We start from the raw sequence: 17,147 nt of genomic DNA, 5'->3' as shown, positions 1-17,147 counted from the left end.
GTATTCATTTTCCTGTCTAACTCTCTCAAAAACTGACTTAAGACATGAGGCCAAAGTTAATTTCTTTGACTTAAAACTTATATTAAAAAAAAACACATATTTTACTAAAGTACATTACAGATACATTCATTTGAAGAATTAACTTCTTTTCCCTAAACCTCAAACTTCCAGCACTATGATCTAACTTCTAGGAGGACCTAGTCATCTAGGAGGCTAGCTAAAAGTATTTAAACGGAAAGAACTTTAACAAACAGCTCTAGAAGCTGCATTTTTATTTGCTACACATTCTACTGAATGACTTCTTTTAACACATAGCAACCAATGTACGAACCCCACTACCATATCCCTCTCAAATAAAAAAAAGAGGCTTATACTTACTTGCTGCTTCCAGTAGCTCTGGATGAAGAGAATATGGAATTAAAGGATCTGGTAGGTCTGCAAAGAAAGCTTTAAGAGCTCCAGCTACAGCATTTACTGTTACTTCCATTGATACTAGACTGATATTATGATCTACAAGACAAAAATTAAAATAAAAAATTATAATGAATTTAAATTTATTACAAGAGAAGTAAGCTAAGTGGTACTTGAAGAGCCAAAGATATTTAAGTCTTCTCATTGATCACCTTTATTTAAAGGCAGATTCATCTCTCCCCCACTGTTTTAATGTAAGTTTGCCTGATAAAACTATAGATAATGAAAGAGAAAACCAAGCAAGGAGCATTTTCTGTTATAATAAAAAAAAACCTATTAGGCTTATTAGTATACAGGCAATATTATTTAACATCTCTCTTCTCTTAAAACATTTTGTTTAATGTAAGCTATTTTTAAAAGAGGTCATAAGGAAACAGAGACACAAAGATAGGAATCATACATATAAATTCAAGCTTCAACTTTTTAACTTATGCTTTAAAAACTTTAATATAAAACACTTTGAACACTTATCAGTGAAGTTCTGACTTTAAATAAACAATAACAGAACACAGTAAAGGAGTATTATAAGGTTAATTTGCTCTTTTAAAGTCTTATTTTCCTTTTATAAATACAATGAATACTTATGATAAAGAAAAAAGTACCCCCATAATCAAGAGATAATCACTGTTTCTACTTTAGCATGTTTCCTTTCATCCTTTTTCTGCTCATTTGAAAAAAAAAAAGAATCATACATATTTTTTATATTGAATTTCATTTTTAAGGAATTATCCAAGGTTATTAAAATTTCACCAGCAACTTTTAAAAAATTTTTTGAGGGAGCAGGAAACATTTCATTGCTATTTCAAGCTTGTAGAAATTCTGCAATAATAAAAATACAAAGAACTCAAACATACCCTTAACCAAGAATCACCAGTCTTTACATTTTGTCCTACACATAAACAATTTTAACAACTATAAAACATTCTCCCAGACATAAAATTTACATAATATTCTATTAGAAGATTTAGATTTCATTAAAAAAAAAACTATAAAGACATTTATGATTAAAAACTTGTATTTACTAACACTTACTTCCTTAGGCAGGCTACATTCCTTGAAATATAAGCTACCCAGTGAACATTTAACATAGTGTCTGGCACAGAAAATTCATCATATGCATTATCTCATTATTCTTCAGTTATTTTTATCACTCCCATTCTAGATTATGAAAAAGTTGCTGTTTAGAAAGATTAACTTCCAGGGGTCACAAAGACAGTAAGTGACTTCCCAGGTGGCGCTAGTGGTAAAGAACCTGCCTGCCAACGCAGGAGATGTAAGAAATGTGGATTTGATCCTTGGGTTGGAAAGATCTGAAGGAGGGCACAGCAACCCACTCCAGTATTCTTGCCTGGGAAATCTCATGGACAGAGGAGCCTGGCGGGCTGTAGACCAAAGGGTCGCGAATAGTTGGGCACAACTGAATCAACTTATCACAGTTAAGTGGTAGAACTAGAAAACAAAACCAGAAAGTCTAAATCAAGAGGCCCTGATACTGACTATTCTTCCTTTATTACTTAGAAGTAAAATTGTTAAGGATTTGATAAAGTCTACACAGTTCTCGTAAGAAAATACTTTTTAAAAGTGAAACACTAACAATACTCTTTCAAAACAAAGCACATAAAACCCTTTCTCCAGCACTCAACAATTTTACCATTTCAACATATATAATCTTCATTATTCTATATGGTTATCTAGTATTCTGCTTGTAAACATGAGTAGACTCCCCACCTTTAAAACAAAATACAAACAACACTGCAATAAGTTTATTGGTAGGCTTACACTAAGACTTGTAACATAAATATTTACAAATGGAATTTCTCCAGCAAAAGCTATCTAAAGTACCCACAACCAATAATATACAACATACCTGTTTGCCTATGCCCTACCAATAATCTTTTCCATTCTCATAATAAATATAACCTTTTTGTTTAAATTTTTATTTATTTATAACTGACAGAGGCTGAGCATATTTTCATATGTATGTTATTCTTCTGAAATGAATTGCTTAATCTAGCAAAGAAATTCCATAGCCCCCCTAGATTTGCAGTTTTTCTCCTGATTTTGTTTTATCCACTGTTCCATATAGAAGTTTTTACATTTTTAAGCAGTCCAGTTTATCATCTTGTTCATGCTTACTAGGTTTCATGTGAAGTTTAGGCCTCTCCCTACTCCAACGTTATAAAAATATTCACTCATTTTTCTCCCTAGTACATACAGTTTCCATTTTTTTCAATTAAATCTTTGATCTCATATAGAGTTAATTTGAGTAGGAAATTCAGCTTTTTAAAAAATCCCTAATTAGTCAGTTGGCACAGTATCATGAAAGGAAAAAAACACTTTCAAATTGCACTTAAAGGTAAATCTGTATACACAAAGATGACGATGCATCATAACTCAATTTATTGCTTTTCCAATTCTGGTAATGGATTTACAGCTCTCCTGTTTCTTGACTCTGGTATCTGTTTGATTAAATACTCCTAATACTACTTCAAAACTTTCTCCCATAATATATAATCTTAAGGAGGTTTTCATATGAAATTTCAATAAGGAAACTAACAAAATGATGATTTTGTCTTATATAATTATCTTTTTACCTTGATCAAACTGCTTTTGAATATTGTCTTGATCAGTTTTGTTCCCACTAACACGGTAGAGTCCTTCAGTACATAATCCTAAAATAAAGAAAGAGACTTTTGTACATGCATATATAGGTACAACAGAGAATATACTTAACCTTATGTAAACTTGATGACATAAAATATGGTGGTAAATATTTTTAGGAATAAAATAATTTTGAACATTTCATTTAAAGTAAGTTCACAATGGACTAATTTTAAACCAGTTAGGCTACTCAGTTCCATGCAAAAAATGAGAAGAAACATTCTTCCTATTTCTTTTACTAAATACATCTAATTTCCTGACTGTGATATATTGAAAAAATTCAAAAGACACTGAAAGGTGAAGAGAAAGTGAATTAACAGCAACTCTGAAAAACACCATGACTGAGTTCTCTGGGTTTTCTTTTTGCCTTATATATCCTAGACCAGGCAGCAGAGAAGCCTGCAACCCAGAAACACTGATGAACACAGGCAAAAAAATAAAAACAACAACAAACCACCACTTAGAAAACCAACAAGAAAAGCTGCTCTCTTTGGTGAAAGGATTGCGAAAGGTGTAGACTAGCAAGCAAAATCATTCTTTAATTACTGCCCTACTCCAGCCAAACACCGTGGAACCTACTCCTCCTCATTCACAACAATGGCAACCAAGTAGAATTCTACTTTAGCCAGCAGTAACAAAGGTGCCCTTCCCCTTTCAAGATGCCAGCAAGGGCTGATTGAAGTCTGAAGTTTTTAACTACCACCTTGAGGTAAGAAGTACCCTCCTCTCTCCACCACAGTGGTCAACAGAGGCTGGTGGAGATCAAGCAGGGTGGGGAGTCCAATCTTCTAGCCTCACTTTGTAGTAATGAGGCAGCCTTCCTCCCCAGCTAGTACAGTGTCAGAGGAGGCCTGTTAAAAATACATTTAAATAAGACTCAAAGTTTCACAGCATACTATTCAAAATCTAGAATAAAACCATAATAAAATGAAAATCATTCTTCATTTCAAGAATCAAGAAAATCTCAACCTGAATGAGAAAAGACAATTAACCGACACCAATACAAAGATGTCAGTTGTGGAATTATCTGATAAGGATTTCAGAGCACCATAAAACACTTTGGTGAACAATTATAAACACACTTGAAACAAACTTCCTAAAAGAAAGTTTCAGCAAAGAAACAGAAATATAAGGAACAACAAAATGGTAATTTTAGAACCAGAAATACAGTAACAGAAACAAGAAATTCACTGAATGCAATCAACAGACAAATGATGACAGAGAAATGAGCAAGTGATCTTGAAGACAAACAACAGAAATTATCCACTCTAAAGAACATAAAGGAATTAGACACACACACACACACACACACACACACACAAAAGATGAGCTGCAGTGATTTGTGGGACGACAGAAGAACCAAGATTTGTATCATCAGCCCCAAACCTATCCCTATGTTCAATGGGAAACTTCTAAAAGAGACTCAATTTCATTAGGCATTGTATTCTTCTGATCACAAAGAGGAAAAAAAAGAATAGAATAGCAGATTCTGCCAAACTTAGTTCCAGAGCAATATCAAAGGTGCTTGTATGGGACAATATATTAATCCCTTCTAATTTTCATCAGGTTAAATTATTTTGTTAATATTTTGTTTTTTAAATTTCACAAACATCTTTACACACGAAGATGTGAAAGGGGAAAAAAAATGTACCTCACACTGCAGGAAACACATCAACATTGAGAAATTCATGAACATAAAGGTAAGGGAAGATCCCCTGGAGAAGGAAATGGCAGCCCACTCCAGTATTCTTGCTTGGAAAATCCCATGGACAGAGGAGCCAGGCAGGCTGTAGTCCATAGGACTGCAAAGAGTTGGACACAACTGAGCGATTGAGCACAAACACACAAACACGCAAAGGTAGCAAAAATCCACTGACAAAAGTTTCATGGGTCAAAGTTATTAAATCCAAAGTTTTAACTTCAATAAAGCACAGCTGCTGCTACTAACTCGCTTCAGTCATGTCCGAATCTGGGCGACCCCACAGACAGCAATCCATCAGGCTCCCCCGTCCCTGGGATTCTCCGGGCAAGAACACTGGAGTGGGTATAAAGCACAGCAGACACCACCAAATAACCAAAATAATCATTTACTGTGGGACAAAATAACATCCTAGCCCAGCAACTCAACACTTAAAACACGAAGATCATGGCACCCAGTCCCATCACTTCATGGCAAATAGATGGGGAAAAAGTGGAAACAGTAACAGACTTTATTTTCGTGGGCTCCAAAATCACTGTGGACAGTGACTGCAGCCATGAAATTAAAAGACACTTGCTCCGTGGAAGAAAAGCAATGACAAACCTGGACAGCATATTAAAAAGCAGAGGCATTACTTTGCCCTCAAAAGTCCATATAGTCAAAGTTGTGGTTTTTCCAGTTGTTATATACGGATGTTAAGAGCTGGAGAGTGAAAAAGGCTGAGTGCTAAAGAATTTATTCCTTCAAACTGTGGTGCTGAAGAAGACTCTTGAGAGTCCCTTGGACAGCAGGGAGATCAAATCAGGCAATCCTAAAGGAAATCAACCCTGAATATTCACTGGAAGGACTGATGCTGCTGCTCTAATACTGGAAAAAGACTCTGGCTAGGTCTTTCCCTAGCATCAGAGTCTTTTCCAGGGAGTCAGCTCTTCACATGAACTGGCCAAAGTATTGGAGCTTTGGCTTCAGCATCAGTCTTTCCAGTGAATATTCAGGGTTGATTTCCTTTTGGATTGACTGGTTTGATCTCTGTGCTCTCCAAGGGACTTTCTCCAGGACCACAATTCAAAAGCATTAATTCTTCAGCGCTCAGTCTTCTTTATGGTCCATCTGTACATGACTACTGAAAAAACCACAGCTTTGACTATTTGGACCTTTGTTGGCAAATTAATGTCTTTGCCTTTATCGCTGTCTAGGTTTTTCATAGCTTTCCTTGGAAGGAGCAAGTGTCCTAATTTCATGGCTGCAGTCACTGTCCATAATGATTTTGGAGTCCAAGAAAACAGAATCTGTTAATGTTTTCACTTTTCCCCCATCTATTTGCCATGAAGTGATGGGACTGGATACCATGATCTTAGTTTTTTGAATGTTGAGTTTTAAGCTAGCTTTTTCACTCTCTTAACCTTCAAGAGTGAAGTTGCTCTTCACTTTCCGTCATTACAGAAATGACTGCGTATTTGAGGTTGCTGATTTCTCCCAGTAATCTTCATCCCAGCATGTAATTCAGCCAGCCCAGCATTTCTCATGATGTACTCTGCATATAGTTAAATAAGCAGAGTGACAATATACAGCCTTGTTGTACTCCTTTCCCAGTTTTGAACCAGTCAGTTGTTTCACATAAAGTTCTAACTGTTACTTCTTGACCTGTATACAGGTTTCTCAGGAAACAGGTAAGGTGGTCTGGCATTCCCATTTCTTTAAGATTTTTTCAGTCTGCTGTGATCCACACAGTTAGTCTTTAGCATAGACAATGAAGCAGACATAGATGTTTTTCTGGAATTCCCTTGCTTTTTCTATGATCCAGCAGATGTTGACAATTTGATCTCTGGTTCCTCTGCCTTTTCTAAACCCAGCAGGTACATCTGGAAGTTCTTGGTTCATGTACTTTTGAAGCCTAGTTTGAAGGATTTTGAGCATAACCATACTAGCATGCAAAATGCATCCAACTGCATGGTAGCTTGACAATTTTTTCACACTATCCTTCTTTGGGATTGGAATGAAAATTGACCTTTTCTAGTCTTGTGCCAGTGCTGAGTTTTCCAAATTTGCTAACATATTGAGTGTAGCACTTTAACAGCATCGTTTTTTTTGGATTTTAAATAGCTCAGCTGGAATTCTATCACCTCCACTAGCTTTGTTGGTAGTAATGCTTCCTAAAGCCCACTTGCACTTCACACTCCAGGATGTCTGGCTCTAGGTGAGTGACCACACCATCGTTGTTATCTGGGTCATTAAGATTTTCTGTATATTTCCCCAGTGTATTCTTGCCACGTCTTCTTAATCTCTTCTGCCTCTGCTAGGTCCTTACTGTCTGTGTCCTTTATTATGTCCATCTATGTATGAAATGTTTCCTTGATATCTACAATTTTCTTGAAAAGATCTCTAGTCTTTCTCATTCTATAGTCTTCTTTGCATTGTTCATTCAAGAAGGCGTTCTTATCTATCCTTGCTATTCTCTGAAACTCTGCATTCAGTTGGGTGTATCTTTCCCTTTCTCCCGTGCTTTCCTCTTCTTTCCTCAGCTATTTGTAAAGAAGTGATGAGCCCCTGGCTGGAGGAGGTAATTAATGGCAAACCACTCCAAGAACCCCATGAACACAAACAGTATGAAAAACACAAATACCTAAGTACAAATCTAACAAATATATACAAGATCTCTATGAGAAAAACTACAAGACTGATGAGTGAAAGCGAAGGACTAAATACAACTGACCCTTGAGCAATGCAGGAGTTAGTCCATGTATAACTTATAGCTGGTCCCCTGTATCCACTGTTGCTCCACACTCACAGATTCAACCAAACACGGATTGTGTTTGCTGCTGCTGCTGCTCAGTCGCTTCAGTCGTGTCCAACTCTGTGTGACCCCATAGACGGCAGCCCACCAGGCTCTCCCGTCTCTGGGATTCTCCAGGCACGAACACTGGAGTGGGTTGCCATTTCCTTTTCCAGTGCATGAAAGTGAAAAGTGAAAGTGAAGTCGCTCAGTCGTGCCCGACTCTTAGCGACCCCACGGACTGCAGCCTACCAGGCTCCTCCATCCATAGGATTTTCCAGGCAAGAGTACTGGAGTGGGGTGCCATTGCCTTCTCCTGGATTGTGTTTAGTACTATATTATTTACTATGAAAAAATATCCAAGTGTAAGTGTACACACACAGTTCAAACTCATGCTGTTCAAAGATCAACTGTAAATGGAAAGATATACTATGTTCTTGGATAGGAAGACAAATACCATTTGGGTGTCAATTCTTCTCAGCTTGATCTACAGATTCAAAGCAACCCAATCAAATTTCCAAGAAATTATTTTATGGTTATCAACAAACTGATTCTAGAGTTTATATATTTACAAAACACGTATCTGATAAGGACTGCTATTCAAAATATACTAACAACACGTAAAACTCAGTAATGAGAAAACAACTCCACTGCAAAATGGGCCAAAGACCTTAATAGATAGATAGATACCTTATCAAAGAAGATATATAGATAGCAAATGAATAAAGAAGCTCCATATCATATGTTACTAGGGAATTTCAAATTAAAACAATGAGACATCACTATTAGAATGTAAAAATCCAGAACAATGACAACACCAGCTGCTGACAAAGATGTGGAGAACAGAAATTTTCATTTACTGCTGCTGGGAATGCAAAATGGTACAGATGCTCTGGAAGATGTTTTTTAACAAAACTAAATGTACTCTTTGAGCTTCCACTGCCAGGAGCCTGGATTCAATCTCTGGTTTGGGGAACTATGATCCTGCAAGCCTCAAGGTAGGCCAAAAAAACAAAAAATACCTAAAGGTACTCTCACCACGTGTGCTCAGTCACTCAGTTACGTCTAGCACTTTGCAACCCATTGGGCTGTAGCCCACCAGGCTTCTCTGTCCACAGGATTTTTTAGGCAAGAATACCGGAGTGGGTGGCCATTTCCTCCTCCAGGGGATATTCCCAATCCAGGCACTGAAGCCACGTCTGCACTGTACGTAGGTTCTTTACTGCTGAACCACAGAGCAAGCCCACTCCTACCATACCATCCAGCAATAATGCTCTTTGTTAATTTACTCATAGGAAATGAAAAATGTCTACACAAAAATCTGCACACCAGTGTTTACAGCATTTATTTTGTAGCTATAGCTATGTTTATAGCATAACTGCCCAAACGTAGAAGCATACAGGCTGTTCTTCAGAAGGTAAATGGATAATTAAATGGTGGTACATCCAGACAATGAAATATTCAATGTCAAGAAAGAATGGAGTTATTAACCCATGAAAAGACATAGAGAAAACTTAAACGCATATTACTAAGTGAAAGAAGCCAATCTGAAAAGGGCACATATTGGATTATTGTAACTATACATTGTAGAAAAGGTAAAATAAAAAGGTAAAACAATAAACAGGTATGTGGCTGCCAGGGGTGGGGGAGGTAGAGAGAGATGAATAGGCAGAGCACAGAAGATTTTTAGGGCAGTAAAAACACTCTTTATGCTACTGTAGTGATGGATATGTCATTATACATGTGTCCAAACCAATAAAATATACAACACCAAGAGTAAATACTAATGTACACTATGAACTCTGGGTGATTATCATGTGTCAGCACAGGTTTATCCTTGGCAAAAAATGTACCATTTTGGGGAGTGATGTTGGTGATGGGGGCTGGGGAGAGTTTCATGTGTGAGAGGGGGTAAATGGGAAATCTCTCTCTTGATTCTGCTATAAATCTAAAAAAAACTTTTTTAAAGATATAAACATATAGAAATAGATATCAAAATGTTATGAGGATGGAAGTAAAATCAATGGAGTAAGTCTTTTAGCAATGGTAAGTGACACTTCAGGGACAAGAATACTACAACAATTAATAAGGCTAACGGCAGTATTTTTCCCCATATGGGGGTGGAATATTACTGCACCTGGAATTCACTGTATTAAAACACACCACTACTTCCTAGCCATTATCTTTACTATCTGAGAAAAACCAACAACAGTACTTCAACCTTTCATTTTGCTACATTCTTTACATAAAATGCTTAAAAATTCATATTAAGTAAATATTACATATTTGTTTTCATTTCATTTTCAAAATAACTGACAAGAGGCCTTCTGTTAATGATAAGGAGACAAGCTTTGAAAAGTGGATTGACTTGCTAAAGGTAAGACATTGGGCAAGCCAGAGTCATTACTTTGTCTCATTTGATACATAAAGGAAACATTTTTTGACATGCCACCCCATTTGTTTCATGGTAGGTGGTTTCCTCTCTCTGCATGCTTTCTATCACTGAGGTTGGAATAATAATTTCATTTCCAGACATTTTTCCTAGAAAATAAAAATATAAGCAAATATGTAAACAAAAGGATAACTGCCATATTGAATGTCTGAATATAGTACTAATTATTTCCCCATGGGGATAAAAAGAGGAAGGGCCAGTGTGTTTCGTCAGACTTGCAAACATTAATTTTCCTGCAGGAATTTCACCATTAAAAAAACAAAAGAGCTACGAGTGTGATCACAATTTTTCTGATTGTCAATCACAAAAATGACAATTCCATGTTTCCATCTAACATAATAACAAAGTATCTGACATAGCTTTTTCCTAAGAACAGCCTTTCTTTTCCTGCATTAACCAGAGCATTCTGCACATTGTGTATTACCTTCATCAAATACTATTATCACAAGGTAAAGCCTGGATTCTTAATGATGTAACAGCTCAGTACAATAACAATTACCTGGAATGTGAAGTCAAGTGGGCCTTAGAAAGCATCACTATGAACAAAGCTAGTGGAGGTGATGGAATTCCAGTTGAGCTCTTTCAAATCCTAAAAGATGATACTGTGAAAGTGCTGCACTCAATATGCCAGCAAATCTGGGAAACTCAGCAGTGGCCACAGGACTGGAAAAGGTCAGTTTTTATTCCAGTCCCAAAGAAAGGCAATGCCAAAGAATGCTCAAACTACTGCACAACTGCACTCATCTCATACGCTAGTAAAGTAACGCTTAAAATTCTCCAAGCCAGGATTTAGCAACACATGAACTGTGAACTTCCAGATGTTCAAGCTGGTTTTAGAAAAGGCAGAGGATCCAGAGAAAAAATTGCCAACATCCGCTGGATTATCGAAAAAGCAAGAGAGTTCCAGAAAAACATCTATTTCTGCTTTATTGACTATGCCAAAGCCTTTGACTGTGTGGATCACAATAAACTAGAAAATTCTGAAAGAGACGGGCATACCATACCACCTGACCTGCCTCTTGAGAAACCTGTATGCAGGTCAGGAAACAACAGTTAGAACTGGACATGGAACAACAAACTGGTTCCAAATCGGGAAAGGAGAATGTCAAGGCTGTATATTGTCACCCTTCTTATTTAACTTCTATGCAGAGTACATCATGAGAAATGCTGGGCTGGAGGAAGCACAAGCTGGAATCAAGATTGCCGGGAGAAATATCAATAACCTCAGATATGCAGATGACACCACCCTTATGGCAGAAAATGAAGAAGAACTAAAAAGCCTCTTGATGAAAGTGGAAGGGGAGAGTGAAAAAGTTGGCTTAAAACTCAACATTCAGAAAACTAAGATCATGGCATCTGGTCCCATCACTTCATGGCAAATAGATGGGGAAAGAGTGGAAACAGTGTCAGACTTTGGGCTCCAAAATCACTGCAGATGGTGACTGCAGCCATGAAATTAAAAGACGCTTACTCCTTGGAAGAAAAGTTATGACCAACCTAGATAGCATATTAAAAAGCAGAGACATTACTTTGCCAACAAAGGTCCATCTAGTCAAGGCTATGGTTTTTCCAGTGGTCATGTATGGATGTGACAGTTGGACTATAAAGAAAGCTGAGTGCAGAAGAATTGATGCTTTGGAACTGTGGTGTTGAAGAAGACTCTTAAGAGTCCCTTGGACTGCAAGGAGATCCAACCAGTCCATCCTAAAGAAGATCAGTCCTGGGTGTTCACTGGAAGGACTGATTTTGAAGCTGAAACTCCAATCCTTTGGCCACCTCATGTGAAGAGCTGACTCATTTGAAAAGACCCTGATACTGGGAAAGATTGAGGGCAGGAGAAGGGGACGACAGAGGATGAGAAGGTTGGATGGCATCACCAACTCGATGGACATGGGTTTGGGTGGACTCCGGGAGTTGGTGATGGACAGGGAGGCCTGGCGTGCTGCAGTTCATGGGGTTGCTAAGAGTTGGACAAGACTGAGCGACTGAACTGAACTGATATAAATTTAAATTATAAGAAATCACACTATCTTTTGCAATGGTCATGCACGCGTTGTAGGAAAAAATAATGCTAATTCTACTTTGGAAAATAAAGACTTAAAAAGATATCACTTTTGTGTTACTATTGGCACAAGGACACACATGTAGGGTTATTAAAAGAAACTAGGGTTCATTTTTTAAACATTTATTAAATAAAGATTTAATCATATGTGCCCCCAGTTTTAGGAGCTACGGGTCCTTAATCTCTTAAGAGATTATGGTCTAATGGCTGTGGTGTTCAAAAAAAACAAAAAGAAAGGATTAGCTGTGCCCCAATGACCAGCTACTTCAAGAAGAAAATTTTCTTGCTAACAGATAAAAAATATGTTTCAAAGCCAGAAAACAAAAAAGGGAATTTATTAATATACTAGAAATCCTTAAGGAATTTCTGCTAGACACAGGCATACTAAAATTATCTAATGAAATGCTTTAAGGGCTAATTTATAATTCTCGGCTAGATCAAGAGTAAACAAGTCACTCTTGAATCATTAAAGTCAGATGTCAATGATCACAACTTTAAGCATTATCTGACACTGTTAAGGTTATTAAGTCTAGAATTTCAAAAGCAACCTAAAAAGTCCTTTAGGAAATAGCATCATATGTTTCTTAGTGTGATGCATCAAAGAAAGATAACTCAGCCCTATGTAGAATTCCAGCCAAAAATGTTTAACTTGAATTTGACCAGGAATCAGACAAAATTTAGGAACATTCTGGGAAAAAAAACTTAAGAATTTTCAAAACATGTGTCAAGAAAATATAAGTAAGGCTAGAGAACTATTCTAGATCAAGGAAAGATAGAGACATACTTCATGCATAACAATAAATGCAAATACACGATCCTTGACTGGATCCTAAACTGAAACAACAAAGAAGCTGTAAGAGGGCATTACTGGGATAATAATGGAAATCTGCTTATTAAAAAAATATTAAAAAGTTAGATTTTATCAATGTTTTATTTCCCAAAGGTGATATTTATATTGTGGTTATATGGAGAAAATATTCTTGTTCTTAGGAGATATATGCTAAAAGATTCAAGAGTGAAGTACATGGTATTTGTAACTTTCAAATGGTTTAGCCAAAAAAAAAAAAAAGGTTGGGGAGAAATGTGGCAACCTCCTCCCCCAAAACTGGTATATCTAGATCAAAGTTGTATGGATGCTTCATAATACTATCCTCGTAACATTTCTGAAGGTTCAAAAATTTTCCAAAATGGAATAATTACTTCAGATTTGTGGTCACATATTTAACGTGAAATGCATGGTTTATGTTTTTCTACAGCCATGATCTACTTTTCTCGTCCAACTGCAGAGTAGGCAGAGAGTTAGTTTAACCAAAGTTGAAGTTTGCCAAGAGAATAACATGGTGAGGGTTGATGAGATATGCAAAGGAGTGAATATAAAAATGGACTGATATATACGTAGGACAAGGAAGCACAGAAGAGAAAAAGCAATGACATTCAGTGAAAAAAGTGTTATTTAGATTACGAAATGAGTAGGACTTCTTCAAAAAGGCAAATGGGAATAATGAAGTATAAATAAAAACAAAATTATAGTGACCTTTATTTCAGCAATAAAACAGATTCATTTCTACTCATTTCACCTCAATTATTTATCATTGGTGTATTGGAACAACGTAATTTTCAGACCAGTATTTAAAGAACCTCACTGAGACACTCATGCTTTTAACATAATCTGAGCAGAAAAATAACCTCTAAGCTTTAGAGGTAATCTTTTCTTTGTAATTTGTAATAATGAGGGCATTTCAGATTAACTACATCTACATGCAAATATAAATTTTAGGATAGTGAGAGAAATTCCTCATGTATCTGGAACTTGGTTATCTCATCCCCTAACCTATCATAACTGAAAAAACGCAAATAAAAAGGATTATAAATAGCCAAAAAGATGTTACAAACCCCTGCACTAAAATATACTGTTTTCTTGATAGGAGGAATACCTCCTGTTTTCCCAGATTCTATTCAACCTAACCAAAACACAACTTTGACCAACTCTGCTATATGTTTTCCTGACTCACAACAAATTAGAAATTGTACACTGGAAATGCAAAATAAAATTACAAGCAGCAGAAGATACACTGGCAACAAAACAGAAAACTGAAAGACTAAAATCTAGAAACAATTTTAGAAAATCTCTAACATAGAAATGCTTCAAAAGTTCCTGAAGATAGCTCTTTAATAACAGAGAAAACTAGCATTAAAATATTCTAAAGAATAAAAAGATAAACACTTCCTAGCTCATTCTATGAGGTCAGTATTATCCCAATACTAAAGCCAAAGACTCCAAAAGAAACGAAAGGTATGTATCAATATTCTTTAGGAATACAGATGCAAAAAACTTCTGCACAACACTAGCAAACTGAAGGGCTTTTCAGGTAGCACAGTAGGAAAGAAACCGCCTGTAAATGCAAAAGATGCGAGTTTGATCGCTGGGTTGGGAAGATCCCCTACATTAAGGAATGGCAACCTGCTTCAGTATTCTTGCCTGGAGACTCCTTGGACAGAGAAGCCTGGTGGGCTAAGAGTCAGACACAACTGAGCACCCACACAGCAAATTGAATACAACAGCATTAAAAAGATTATATACCATGAGGTAGTGGGATTTATCACAGGAATGCAAACGTGGTTCAACATAACAAAAAGATAATGCAACTCACATTAACAGAATGAAACAAAAAATCCTATATGATTGTATCAATTGAAACAGAAAAATCATTTCACAATATCCAATACCCTTTCACAATAAAAAATACTCTACAAACTAGGAATATAATGTTTTATGGACTGACTTAGTCTAACCAAGAAATATGTTGAAGTCATAACCCCCAATGCCTTAGAAAGGGACCTTACTTCCAAACAAGACCACTACAATCAGCTAGGATAAGATGAGGTCAGGTAAGATGAGGGTGAGTCCTTAACCCAACAACTAGCATCCTTCTAAGAAGGCAGATACACCCAGAACTCCAAAGACAGAATGGAGTAACATTACTGTAAGCCAAGGAATATCAAGGATTGATAGACACCACCAGAAGCCAGAAAGAAGCAAGAAAGGATTCTACCCAGAGTCTCTAAGGGAGCATGACCCAACTGACTTCTTAATTTCAGATTTCCAGCCTTTAGGCTGTCAGCAAATACATTTCTATTGTTTTAAGTTACCCAGTTTGTGGGAGTTCATTCTGGCAACTCCAGGAAACTAATACAGAAGGAAACTTCTGTAACATGATAAAGAATATTTATGAAAAATTCAGAGCTAACATGATAATGGTAAAAGAAAGAAAGCTTTCCTCTAAAGTAAGGAATATCAACAATGCCTGCTTTCACCACAGCTATTCAATACTACACTGGAAGTTCAAGTCAGAGCAAGACACAGAAACAAAAAGACAGCCAGATTTCAAAAGAAGAAGTAAAGCTATCCCTATTCACATTGGATATGACCTTACATACATAGAAAATCCCGAAGAATACACACCCACACCAAAAAAAAAACCCTAATATGCTAATAAAAAAAATTCAGCAAAAAACAGAGAGAATAATCTCAAAAGCAATTGGGAATTGAAGGAGAGAGGGTAACACATCATATACAGAGGAATACTGGTAAGAAAAACAGATTTGTTGGTAATGCAGAAGACGAGGAGCAATCTTTAAAAAAACTGAAAAGAAAAGAATCTAACAGCCTAGAAATCAAAAAAAACAAAGTTGGAGGACTATACTTCCTGGTTTCAAAAATTACCCCAGAGATAAAATATTGAAATCGAAGTGGTACTGACAAAAATGAATAGGCATATAGATCAATGGAATATAAGTGGAAGAACTACTCACATTTACAGCCAAGTGATTTTCAAAAAGAATGCCAAGGTAATTCAATAAATGGTGCTTGGACAATGGATATGTACAAGCAAATGAATCAAGCTGGGATGCCTCCTTGTACCATACACAAAAATTAACTCAAAATGAATCACAGACCTAAATGTAACAGGTAAAATCAAAAAAGCTCTTAGAAGAATATATAGGAATACATTTTTGTAGTCTTGGCTTCGGAAAAGCTTTCTTAGATATGATACCATGCGCACAGTGACCGAAAAAAAAATTAGATTTCATAAAAATTTACATTTTGTGCTTCAAATGATACCAACAAGGAATTTGGGGGAAAAAACTGCAAATCATATTTGAAAGCAACTTGTTCACTGAAGATGGTGATCACAGCCATGAAATTAAAAGATGTTTACTCCTTGGAAGGAAAGTTATGACCAACCTAGATAGCATATTAAAAAGCAGAGAATTACCTTGCCAACAAAGGTCCATCTAGTCAAGGCTATGGTTTTTCCAGTGGGCATGTATGGATGGGAGAGTTGGACTGTGAAGAAAGCTGAGCGCTGAAGAATTGATGCTTTTGAACTGTGGTGTTGGAGAAGACTCTAAACAGTCCCTTAGACTGCCAGGAGATACAACCGGACCATCCTAAAGGAGATCAGTCCTGGGTGTTCACTGGAAGGACTGATTTTGAAGCTGAAACTCCAATCCTTTGGCCACCTCATGGGAAGAGAGCTGACTCATTTGAAAAGACCCTGATGCTGGGAAAGATTGAGGGCAGGAAGAGAAGGGGACAACAGAAGATGAGATGGTTGGATGGCATCACCCCTCAATGGACAGGGGTTTGGGTGTACTCCGAGAGTTGGTGATGGATAGGGAGGCCTGGCGTGCTGCAATTCATGGGGTCACAAAGAGTCGGACACAACTGAGCGACTGAACTGAACTGTATCTAGAGTATATAAAGAACTAAACTCAACACTAAGATAAACAATTCAACTTAAAAATGGCAAAGTATATGAATAGATATTTTTCCAAAGATATACAAATGGCCAATAAACAACTGAAAATATGTTCAACATCATTTGTCATCAGGGAAATGCAAATCAAAACCACATGAGACTTTCACACCCACTAAGATGGCTATAATCAAAAAATCAGAAAATTCATGTTAGCAAAGATATGGAGAAACGAGAACTCTTGAATATTGCTGGTGGGAATGTAAATG

The 17,147-nt window shown here is 36.7% G+C and overlaps 1 protein-coding gene across 2 annotated transcripts in view; it reads right to left on the bottom strand.

Moving 5' to 3' along the window:
• ARHGAP5 (Rho GTPase activating protein 5) overlaps nt 1-17,147 on the bottom strand; it is a 58,148-nt gene that overhangs the window by 12,185 nt on the left and 28,816 nt on the right. For both annotated transcript variants that reach the window (XM_068990934.1, XM_068990935.1), the window contains exons 3-4: nt 3,066-3,143; nt 379-510 (exon numbers count right to left, since the gene is read on the bottom strand). In XM_068990934.1, coding sequence (XP_068847035.1) covers nt 379-510; nt 3,066-3,143 — 210 coding nt within the window. The remainder of the gene's footprint in view (nt 1-378; nt 511-3,065; nt 3,144-17,147) is intronic.

The sequence above is a fragment of the Capricornis sumatraensis genome, chromosome 19 (assembly GCF_032405125.1).
Source record: "Capricornis sumatraensis isolate serow.1 chromosome 19, serow.2, whole genome shotgun sequence".
Lineage (NCBI taxonomy): Eukaryota > Metazoa > Chordata > Mammalia > Artiodactyla > Bovidae > Capricornis > Capricornis sumatraensis.
The sequence above is the reverse complement of the archived record's forward strand: the minus strand, read 5'-3'. Positions and strand labels throughout refer to the sequence as shown.